We start from the raw sequence: 12,859 nt of genomic DNA, 5'->3' as shown, positions 1-12,859 counted from the left end.
CCCTTCTAAGAGCCCTTACACCTCTATCATCATCCTGAGAGCTCTCCTTCGTTTCTCGCTGTGGGAAGGACTCACTCTCAAGCTTCTGTTTGAGTTCCTGGTTCTTTTTCAGCTGCTGGAGATACTGGGTCATTGTGTACCGCTGCTCCTCAACGGAACGCTCCACGCTGTTCTCCAAGTTCTTCACTTGATTACGTAATTTCTGCAGCTCTGTGTCCTTCACACGAACCATGATCTATTATAAAGGTGGGATAGAATGGTAAACAGAATGTTATATTCCCTTTCTTAGACACAGTAAAATGTCACAAACATATAACCAGTTCATAAATATTGAACAGTAATATTTTTAATCAGCTGCCTCAACTTTTTTGCTCCACGAATTAATAAAATATATGGGTGTTTCCCAGGGATGGGGTGGGGGGAAAAAAAAAAAAAAAAAAAAAGATTTCAAGAGACAACACATCCTGCTTATGCAACCTGCTTCAGTAAAAACTATTACAGAAAGTACCCTTTAGTCCAACTCTCAACTGGTACACTACTACAAACATCCCATGAAGCAGAACTCTCAATCTGTATACTACTACAAGCATCCCATGAAGCAGAACTCTCAATTTTTATACTACTACAAGCATCACATGAAGCAGAACTCTCAATTTTTTATACTACTTATACGACACTGTGTTTCCATGGTAATGTAAAGAATACTGAATTCAGAAAATTCTAAGTATAAAAAGACACCTGGTTTGATTTGAACCATGTTCAGTTGAAATATCTATAATAGTTTGAGTTATGCTCCAGAAAACAAAATGTTTATGGTCAGACAGACTGATGGACATAGCAACAATTATATCTGCATTAATTACATACCAAACACATTAATCAAACCCACAATGATGAAAACATCTACATCCCCTGCCTTGCCAAAGTGTCTGCTAGAAGATCAAATGATTTGTTGAAGAATCTATATACAGGCAATTTGATTGTACAAAGTATACTTTCCTCTGCCTGCGTGGGTTTGAGTCTAGGATTTGGCCAATGTGGGTATGCGAGAAAGCTTGCCAGTAGCTTCTCGTGGGTCAGTGGTTCTTCATGGGGTTTTCCCAGGTTCTTCCTCCACCATTAATACTGGCCGCCATGCATAGCCTATCGTGTGCTGAAAAATGGCGTTAACCCCACAACAACAACAACAAAGTATACTTTGGAACTGACAGGCATCATGAGTTTGGTTCCAGAAATAAAGAAACTCTGAATTGGTGTGTTGAGCAGGTGACAATTTTTTAAAATCAAAACAGTAGAGCAATTCAAACTATACTAGTATATTCTTGTATATTCACTGCCAACTAGTACATTCTTGTATGTTCACTGCCAACTAGTACATCATTATATGTTCACTGCCAACTAGAACATCCTTATGTGTTCACTGTCAAATAGTATATCGTTACATGTTCACTACCAACTAGAACATCCTTATGTGTTCACTGTCAACTAGTACATCGTTATATACAGATTTTCTTGTGTCCATTAATGAAATTGGTAGTTGTCATTTATTTACATTTCAGGCAAAAATAGTTTTGTATGCACACTGTCTATGTAATGAATAAATTAACATGTCTGTTGACCTTACATTAGAATATTTATAATGGCATATATTCATTTTGCATATTCTGTACAGGTTAATAGTATTAATTATCAGTCATGCAAAATGAATCCAAAAATCATCTGCCTGTTGTTTCCGAAGTGGATTTGTCCCTTCTAAATATTCTGAGGAAAGATCAGACTGCATGTCAATTGTCAAGGTCTGACAATGACTATGAGCTCTGATTTATAGAAGAAAGGCAATATAATATCTATTATATTGTTCAATTAAAATAGATCATTACATGCTAAAAGAAAATGATCCCTGTTCAAAAGACCCCTTCCATTAAATACTGTATCTCTTACCTGTGCATCATAGAGTTCCTCTTCTATTGTAGAACTGCCAGTGACTGTGCCAGTCGTCCTGCTGCTGATGAACTGCTTCAACTTCTCTATCTCACTATTCAACATCTCTGTCAAGTGCTCATTGCTATTTGGGATAAAAATGAAATGATGTACTCAGTCAAGTGCTCACTGCTATTTGGAATTAAAAAAATGAAATGATATAGTCAAGTGCTCATTGCTGTTTGGAATAAAAAATGAAATGACATACTCAGCCAAGTGCTCACTGCTGTTTGGGATAAGAATAAAAAGATATACTCAGTCAAGTGCTCACTACTGTTTGGGATAAAAATGCAATGACAGTGAAGTGTTCATTGTTGTTCAGAATAAAATGAAATGACATGACATTCTCAACCAAGTGCTCATTCCAGTTCCGGATGAAAATGAAATACTTTAACTCTCTAGCAAGCAGCATGACCCCATGATTTATTTAATTATTCATACCTACCCCAACCCCTCCTTGTTTCACACTAACTAGCTTCAATCCCTCCTCTGCCCATGAATACAACAGTTTAGCATTGACCTATGACAAGGAGGAGTATTTTAGTTGTCAATTAATTCAAGTACAGTATTTCAGTTCCATGTAAAACATTTATATTCATCATTCATCAACCTGTAAATACACATCCCCTCCCAAAAAAGGGCTGATGCTGAGGAAGGCTGAAAAAGAACTTCCAGGAATTCAAGATTATTACTTCATTTGAATTTCTGATTTAATATTCTTCCATGATAACAAGATTTTCAAATTAGCTGCTGTTGTTGACATAAGGAGGATTCTGGTGAAAACCCCATGCCAATACTACTTTTCATTCAGGTTAGTGATAAGATTTCCAAGATGGCCACTGTGTACATCAGATTGGAACCATTTTCATTTAGGACCAAGTAGACATCATAAAAATTCTGGTGAAAACCCATCACAGTACTACCTTTTGTTTCGGAGGAGTAGCAACATCAAGACCTAAGATTAACTAAATGTCTTAAGAAGTGTTCTGGTGAAAAAACCTAGCAATACGACTTTCCATTCAGTAGAAGAAGCAATAATAAGATTTTCAAGATGGTACTCTGTGTGTGTGTGTGTGTGTGTGTGTGATCTGGAGTTTTAACATAGCTTTAACAATTTTTCAGTCATATCGCTACGATGTCTGCAGTGTGGCAGTTTATAGTGATGCCTAGCACTGTGGCATCATGTTGCAGACATGTAGCATGATGTCCCACCCAGTCACATTATCCAGACACCAGGCCGACCAGTCCTAACACTAACCTCTAAATGCTGAGCATCAAGCGAGGCAGCTGTTAGTGCCATTATTTAGAAAGTCTTTGGTATGACTCAGCTGGGGATCGAGCACACGACCTCCCACATCCGAGGCGGATGTCTAACCTCTAGGCCACTGGAGCGGTCATTAAAAAATGTAGTTCTTTCCTTAGAGTAAAATCAAATTTAATATGTTGTCAGACCTACTTTATTTATTTATTTCTAATAACATACATACTACTATCAAGTTCAAATGTACAAGATGTATGCATTTATCTTTCAGCCACCTTAACAACTGTATCCCAATTTTTTCCTAAAGAATGATCATACAATAAATGAAAAAGTGATTTTTCTGTCTTATAATAAAAATATTGATCCTAATTTTTCAACTTTAGTGGATTATGAAAAAAACAGCAGTTCAAGAATATTCTCATCATTAATTTAGTGAAAGAACATGTCAATTTCTAGACATTTATACAGACGTTGTTATGCACAAGGGTCAAGTTTACTCATCCCTAACGAATCACAATATATTGTCCATAATATAAAGACCAGTTGAAAACAACTGCTTTTTACCTATTCCTGTACTGATCATATACACAGGTTGCACCATGATTTCCTCTGGTAATTCAAACATACATGTGTTCTGTATATTTAATTTGTATTGTCTTTTGTCTTTTCTTAATGACTGTAAGTTATGTATATCTGTATTTTCTAAATGATCAAGTTAATAGAGAAACCTGACCAGAGACATTTATTTTGTAAATAACATAATATTTCTCTGAGCAAAGATTAAATATTTATATCATTATTAATAGCTGGTTTGTTTGAATGAGTCTAAGGCATAAGTTTTCCAATTGGAAATTCCAAAACTTGCTGATATTTTCAAATGTTTTAGGGAGGAGACTTACCCACATCATGGCTCTATTACTATGTCATACACTTTTATATAAATGTCTTTACTTGAAAAATTACTCATTCCTGTCTAAACATCCACAGCAATCAGTTTTATTGTTGAGTTTTTAATCTGGGTGGATTTATTTACTGAAATTATTACTCATTGGAATTACAAAATGCTCAATAATATTCTTGGACTAAAACATTAAATTGGAATTACAATGAATACAGTCAAGGAAAGCTTGGACAACATTACTGTGATACATCAAAAGACTTAATACATCACCACATTCCAGTCAATTGGCACATTAGCATGTTCAAGACCACAGGCACATCAACAGATTCAATAATGGAATTTATTTGGATCACCACTGGAATTCAAATGGAACTTCATACATTTGGACTTGTGATAGAACTTTTGGGACTCTGGGATTTAATTCACAATACAAGTTCTTTTTAAAATTTCACCTTGTGTTCAAGGGAAAAAGATTTGTTTAATTTTTACAAAACTTGTCTGTTTTTCCTCTTTTCTGTTACTAAGTTTAAGACCATAGAGTCTTGACAACAAGTAATGCCTTTCACCAGCAAATCTGTAATTCTGAATTGATCCAGTAATTTCCAGTGTTTGGCATGAAAGTGCAGCTTCAATTACCTTGAGTTAAGCTGGTTGATGTGCTGCTGATAATCGACCTTGGTCCGTTCTAGTCTGTCCTCCAGCAGCTTGTAATCCTCAGTCTTACTTTCATAATGCATTTTCACCTGCTTCAGTTCCTCACGTAAACGACCCACCTCTTGTCTGGAATACAAAACAAAGAATAAGCTGATGATCATATTTATCATTATTATTCTGTGTGTGTCTGATTTAGATTTTTAATGCAGCTTTAACAATTTTTTCAGTCACATCGTTACAATGTCTGCAGTGCAACTGTTTATTGTGATGTCTTGCACTGAGGCATCATGCTGCAGACATGTAGCATTATGTCCCACCAAGTCACATTATCTTGACACTAGGCCTAACCGTAACCTATTAATGCTTTGAAACTAGTGGCAGCTGTTAGTACCAGTTTAATAAGTCTTTAGTATGACTTGGCCAGGGTTCAAACCCATGACCTCCCACATAAAAGGCAGCATTATTATACAATAAGAACTTCCAAAAAATCAACATTCCATATTTACATTTTTTTCAGCATTTCCTAAGACACTAGGTGAAAGAAATTCCAGGAACTGAAGATAGGATTATTCTTCCTGTAACTGCTTAGTGTTGAAACCATCTCTGATATTCTGTGGCATTAACAAGATTTTTAAATCAGGTGCTGTGGTTAACATGGTGGCCATATTGGATACAAGATTTAGGACCAACTCTACATAAGTCTTCTGGTCAAAGCAAAATGTCAACATTACTAGCCATTGTGAAAAGTAGCTATAATAAGATTTTCTAGATGGCCACTGTGGTGGCCAATTGGAGGTCAGATTGGTACCATTTTCACCTATGACCAATGAGACATCATACAAAGTCTTTCAGTGACAACTTGATATAACCATTCAACAAGATTTTCAAGATGGTCACTGTGGTGGCCATATTAGATCTCTGACCAGCACTATTTTCACTATGGACTAAAACAGACATGACAAGAAGTCTTTTAGTAAAATCATAATGCTGATACAACTGTCCATTAAGGAGCAGTAGCGATAACAAGAGTCTCAAGATGGCTGTTGTTGAAGCTCTACTGGATGTGTAAGTGACATCATTTTCATGCTCAGCCAGCTAGACATCACAAGAGGTCTTCTGGTGAAAATCCCATGTCAATCTGACTTTCCATTAAGGAAGAGTAGTGATAACAACATTTTCAAGATATTTTCCATCAAAACCATAATGGCTATCAAATTGGGACTAATTTTATTCCATACCAACTAAGCAATGTAATAAGTCCTAAGGTAAAAAAACCCCCAAAAACATGTTAATATAACCATCCTGAATGATGGAGTTGCAATAACAAGATTTTCACATTTTCACAAGATACTAGTTTATAAGATTGGAACCAATTTCATTTACAACCAGCCAGGCAAGTACACTCATTATCCAGTTTTATATTGTGTAATTTTCCAATTTCATTTACAACCAACCAGGAAAGTACACTCAGGATCCAGTTTGATATTGTGTAATTTTCCACAAGAGTTAAAGCTGTCTTGTATTTCTTGCCTGCATCGTAATACTTACTCATGTCTGTGTCGGATTTCCTGTACATAGTCATCTGTAAACATAGTCTTCAAGGCATGTCGGTATCTTTCTTTTTCCTGTTCCAAATCAACCTCATATGCCTTCCTCATGGCATCAAGAGCTGAAAAAACATCAAATAGCCTTATAAATTTCTTTATCTTTCATTCTGGTCCTTGTTTAAATATCAGATTTAAAAAACTTGAGGTGCAATCACCAGAAACTTAACTTTATTTCAAACCTTTAAAACCATTTCAATGCCAATCATGCAAATCAGGCTTGCAAAGTAAGATTAATAACACTCAAATTTCTTCAAATCTGTATTTAATATAAAAAAAAAACAATTTCTAAAAATCTCTGCTTAATTGTCTTAATGAAGTCAAAGTATTTGGTTTTAAAAATTTACAGACATATATCACTCTGTGAAAGTTGTGTATGCATAATAAATACAATTTCTTTATCCACTACCCTTTTCTGTCCAGTTAATATTGTTATTTTACTTGCCAGCTTTGGTTGTCCGCATCTCATCTGCAAGAGCCTTTTCCTTTTCTCTCTTCAGCTGTTCCAGTTCTTGCTTATGCGGAGACATTTCTGGAGCAATAACCTGAAGGAGAAAAGATCCAGAAATAAGAAATCCTTAAATTAAACAGATACAAAAATTCATTGTCTACTATTTTTCTGTTTACTGTTCTGAAAAAAATTATTTTTGTCACAATGTTATGACTCAAAAAGATCAAAAAGTGTGCAAGATATTGATCAACTGGATCTTTTTGCATCCTACAATCTGGATCAGTGTAGAAATCCAACTACATCTTGATTACCGGCAAACTAACCAAATAATACTTGAAGCCCAAATGCCGCCATCATCTGGATAAAGTTGTATATGCCAAATCATCTGAACAATACTGAATCTTGAAAGATAGTGTTCCTAAACATCCTTGGGTTCCATTAAAACCAGATAATATCAACGTTTCATCACATTATGAGCCATGTAACTGATTCCTCAAACTGAGAAACCCAGCCATTTATCATGTGTTCAAAGTAATCTGATGTTGATCAGCAGCATCTGTGGGTCAACCAATATCGGCTGAAAGTGGAACATCACACTCTCGGATTGTCTTCAACCCAAGTTCAACCTTCAAATTATTCCAGCACCACAGCTGATCACCAATATTTACCCAAGTCTTAGTGTTATAAAATCCATGCTTTTTCTTCTCAAAAGTGGGCCCACCTCTCTTCATTCCATCTCAAATTAAATTGTGGTGAATGTTGTTATTATCAGATTAATCACTGCCCAGAATTTGTCGAATGTATCACATCACTACTTTTGATGCACTCCCAAAAAAGAATGAAATGAACAACTTAATTGACTGAATGAAGGGGTGGTACTTCATAATTATATACTGAAAATATTGTAGTGTCCTTTAAACCTTTCACCATGATTAGTTCAAAGAACGTTTAATGTCAGATAGTTTTTTTTAAACAAATTAATTCCTTCTATTCAAACTTTAGTTAGATTTGAAGAATGGTAAATTTTATGATAAACAGCAGTGTTGGGGATTTACAACATCCTGCTTGGTGTTGCCAATCCTATCACATATAGCATAAGAATATCCTTGGTAATGCCAATCCCAACAATCAGAATATCCTTGGTGATGCCAATCCCAAAACACAGCTTTAGAATATCCTTGGTGATGCCAATCCTAAAACACACAGCTTTAGAATATCCTTCATGATGCCAATCCCAACAATCAGAATATCCTTGGTGATGCCAATCCCAAAACACACAGCTTTAGAATATCCTTGGTGATGCCAATCCCAACAATCAGAATATCCTTGGTGATGCCAATCCCAAAACACAGCTTTAAAATATCCTTGGTGATGCCAATCCCAACAATCAGAATATCCTTGGTGATGTCAATCCTAAAACATACAGCTTTAGAACATCCTTGGTGATGCCAATCCCATCAGAATATCCTTGGTGATGCCTATCCCAAAACATACAGCTTTAGAATATCTTTGGTGATGCCAATCTCATCAATCAGAATATCCTTGGTGATGCCAATCCCAAAACATACAGCTTTAGAACATCCTTGGTGAATCCTTGGTGATGCCAATCCCAACAATCAGAATATCCTTGGTGATGCCAATCCCAAAACATACAGCTTTAGAACATCCTTGGTGAATCCTTGGTGATGCCAATCCCAACAACCAGAATATCTTTGGTGATGCCAATCCCAAAACATACAGCTTTAGAACATCCTTGGTGAATCCTTGGTGATGTCAATCCCAACAATCAGAATATCCTTGGTGATGCCAATCCCAACAATCAGAACATCCTTGGTGATGCCAATCTTGTAAGAAGAGTATCACTAATAAAGAGAAACTGATTCCCACCACCACCACCACACCCAGAAAAAAAGGTTCATGTGTACTTACGTCCTCAGATTTTTCCATTTCTTCTAATAAGGACTCTTCCCCTTCAGATACTTGTGATAAATCTTTTACATTTGGTGTGGAGGTCCCCATTGGTTGTGGAGTGATGGGAAGTGACACGTCTTGCTGGAACACAATGTAATTTGATTATAATAAAATGTATACAATTTACAGAAGAATATTTTAAAAACTGACATTTATACACAATACAGGCCAAATACGTATTTCAATATATATGCATGTATACCAAAAGCAAATTTTTAACTGACACCAGAGCTACATCTACAGTTTGCTAATATAGCAAATTACCAAATGATTTTTTGTATACATTACCTACTACCCTATCTCCAAGACCATGACCCTGGGGGGTAAACCCAAAATCCATTAAATGTCTCCTTCCCATGATTGCATACACCAAGAATAGCAACAAAAAAAATATTTGAAAATATCACTGCTGCCAACCTTTTTGCTTATTAGATCTCTGACCACCTTCCAATGACTCTTGGGGAACTAACACTGCATGACCAGTTCATTGTGAGTGCTCCATGCAGGCCAATTTCAGGTGCAGAACAGTATGCAATGATTCATGTATTTACACATGTATGAGGTAAACCTTGGCTGTGTTGGGTAGTGAATTCATCTATGTTAAAATGGAACACTTTTTGACGCTTTATAAATATATGTGAAAGAAATAAATCAGTTAATAAATAAAAACAGTCAGATTTCTTAAATTAATTACACCAACCAATGCATTATTAAACTTTACTGCATATATTGGGTATTTAAGGAAAAGCGGAAAAACTGGCTTATAAATGGGAATCAAACTAATTGTTATGTTAATATCCCTAAAGAGCAATCGTAACCCTTTCTGTTGTATTTTCTTATTATCTTTTATGGAACTGTACCTCTTAGAGCTACCTCAAATGTCCAGTAAGATTGTTTTGTCTGTGATGGGAAACTTGGCATGATGTTTATGTACAATAATCTCTTGATCTATGTGTATTCAACTTACCCAAGTCTTGAGTTCAATGCAAATTAATAAAACACCATAGCAAAAAATTATATGCCTCATATATATATATATATATATATATATATATATATATATATATATATATATATATATATATATATATATATATATATATAACAGTTTTATTAATATTTTTATTATATATAATGCACATTTAAACAAAACATTGAAAAATATTTTTTTTAAAAATAAAATAAAAAAAAATAATCTGATATCTTTTTTACAAAAAATCAACATAAAAAATAATATATCTTGATATATTATTGACAAATGTTTCATATTTCATCAGAACTCAGTTTATATAGTAAAAAAATTATGATGTGCATAATACTTAAAATCAAGTATTTTATAAATAATTAATCATAATGTATTGATAATTATTTAAAAATGCACTTTCATTTTTAAAGAATTAGTTAACTTATTTTTATGATATTAGTTTATACTTTCACTTGTTAAGTTATTCTGTAACTTAGAATAATATAAAAATATTCTTAACTAATTGTAAAAAGGGGACATAATTTTAAAAAAAAAGATTAATGACTGTTGTATAGTGTTTTGGAATTTAGACCTTTTGGATATACCATATTAAAATGGTGAATCCAATAGGTTTCCTCTAGCAGACATTCCATCTCAGAATCAGCTATAATAACAGGTTGAAAGCAGAAATCTTGCAAAGTATGGGAACTCTTGTTAAAATGTGCAGCAACATGAGATGAGAATGATTGATCGATATAATTTTTTTTGTTTGATCTATGTTGGTTCATACGTTTAGATATTTGTTGACTGGTTTGTCCAATATATTGGATACCACAGTTTTTGCATGTGATCAAATAAATAACATTTGATGTTGCACAATTAGTACCACAAAGCATATTAAAAGTTTCTTTCATATTATTACTATGGAAAGTAGTATTTTCATTAATAAAATTACAGTGTGATGAACATCTAGGTCTATTACATTTAGTTGATGATCCTTTTTTATATGTTTTTTCTAATTTAGAATTAATTAAAAAATCTTTAAGATTTTTAGTCCTTTTTAAATCTTCCAATTGTTAATCTCAGTTCAAACAAGACTGTTCCTGCCAAGAGAGTAATAAAAATGATTAACTGTTAAGTTTCACCATAACACTTACAATCACAATGCATTGTGAAAATGAATGTAAACTTGTACCTGCAATGTCTGTTCAGGAGGTATTCTAAGCTGATGAAGTTGGGCTTCCAGTCTTTCTGTTAGTTCTTGACTGACATCAGCCATCGGAATCTTGTGGAGAACTTCTTCTAGAAGTATCTTTTAAAGTGACAAGAAAAACCTTCCCATATAAATAAACGAAGACAACTGAAGCTCTATTCAAAATAGTGACTTTCTTAGCTATCAATGTAACTATTTATTCTCTTACTTCCAGCTCCTTATTTATAAAAAATTACTACCATAACATGATATGGCGAATGGGTGCAATAAATTTAAAGTTAATCAATACCAATGGAAAAGCTATCTAGTTACAAAGGAAGTCAAACACTAGTAGAACAACTGAAAATGACAGTGATAAAAAATAGCACTCGGATATAATCTGCGTAGTTCTAGATAAGAATTCAAAGAATTGGGTATGATGCTCTCTGGTTTAGAACTAATTACATTTTGTTGAAATCCAGTGTGTTATTTTGTGAACACTGCAGAACACACATCTGTAATACCAGACTGAACTTTAATGATGAGGACATTAATCATGTCTTTTGGAATATATATTGTTACAAGTATATTGTCATATATGATATTGCTTTAAGTATATCATATAGAATAATGTCATAAAGGAATTGTCATATATGAATTGGTATATCATGTACAATTTTGTTATAAGTACGTTGATATTTATGATATTGCTATAAGGATATCGTAATATACAATATAGTTATAAGTATCTTGTCATACATGATATTGACATAAGTATCACATACAAATTGTTTTAATTATATTGTCACATATGATACTGCCATATCATATACAATATTATTATAAGTATTTATAGGTTACTGCATTTGTTTGGGAGTGCAGTATTATTTCCTAAAAACGAGTTCAGATTTTCCTATACAAATACAATTTTTAAGATGTACTCATTTCGTTTTCCAACCATAGGCTTAATAATAATGGAATACACTAAAGAAACAATGTAACTGAATTTATGCTGTATTTCAAAACAAATGCTCAACGATAGATTCATCAATAGACAGTAACAATATCAATGTGCACATAGCACTGCCCAATGACCTTTGAACTACACTGCATAATCGACACCACTGTTTTAAAAAATTCTCATTTTGGTCTCAAACAGCCTTTCATAAATTTGGGTTAAACAGCAAACTTAAGAAGATTGTAACGAGATCCAGAATAGTGCTAAAGCTGCTAGAATTGATAGTTCGAATAGGACAGTAGTTAAGTGTAAGAAAGTGTGTGAAACCTAGCTTAGTGCTTGGAATAAGTCCTTACTTGGATTGACAAAATTCAGTCTCACTCTGATGGATGAACAAGAACTATTTATGAGGTACATTGACCATACTTTTTTTAAAAATGCCCCTCGCCTTAGCCCAGTTAGTTCTAGTGTTGTAGCGAAATGTATTCATCAATACATCAGTAGCCAGGCCTAGCTTTGATATCAATTACATTGACAAACAAACTCTTGCCCGTTCACAAACATATGTTTTGACAGCTGATTGACCATTAACCCTTTTCCGAGTAAGGTTGCAACTATCAATTTCCTGCATGATATCCTTTGATGATAAAACATACAAACATGTGTTTTAAGATCAGAATCGGTGATCTGGATATATATTAACTGCCTCTTGTACACTATTTTGTCATAAAATTAGTTTGAAACTGTAAGTGAACCAGTAGGCCTAACGGGAAATAATGGCAGACTTCGCCAAGTCTGGGATGTACCAGTTTATTAGATTGTCTGTTTTCGTAAATCATCGGGCAAATATTTTCAGAAAAATATACCAATCATTGAAAGGAAAGCCACGGTATTATTTTATTAACGATTTAACTTTAAAATGC

The 12,859-nt window shown here is 33.9% G+C and overlaps 1 protein-coding gene across 1 annotated transcript in view; it reads right to left on the bottom strand.

Moving 5' to 3' along the window:
- LOC149803808 (uncharacterized) overlaps window positions 1-12,859 on the bottom strand; it is a 151,283-nt gene that overhangs the window by 9,371 nt on the left and 129,053 nt on the right. The window contains exons 14-20 of the mRNA XM_089953619.1: window positions 10,982-11,098; window positions 8,781-8,903; window positions 6,846-6,945; window positions 6,345-6,465; window positions 4,779-4,922; window positions 1,942-2,065; window positions 1-235 (exon numbers count right to left, since the gene is read on the bottom strand). Of these exons, the coding sequence (XP_089809745.1) occupies window positions 1-235; window positions 1,942-2,065; window positions 4,779-4,922; window positions 6,345-6,465; window positions 6,846-6,945; window positions 8,781-8,903; window positions 10,982-11,098 (964 nt within the window). The remainder of the gene's footprint in view (window positions 236-1,941; window positions 2,066-4,778; window positions 4,923-6,344; window positions 6,466-6,845; window positions 6,946-8,780; window positions 8,904-10,981; window positions 11,099-12,859) is intronic.

This window comes from Sinohyriopsis cumingii, chromosome 3, assembly GCF_028554795.1.
Source record: "Sinohyriopsis cumingii isolate HCF-2022 chromosome 3, ASM2855479v2, whole genome shotgun sequence".
NCBI classification, from domain to species: Eukaryota; Metazoa; Mollusca; class Bivalvia; order Unionida; family Unionidae; genus Sinohyriopsis; species Sinohyriopsis cumingii.
Note: the sequence above shows the minus strand (reverse complement) of the source record. Positions and strands in the feature narration are given on the sequence as shown.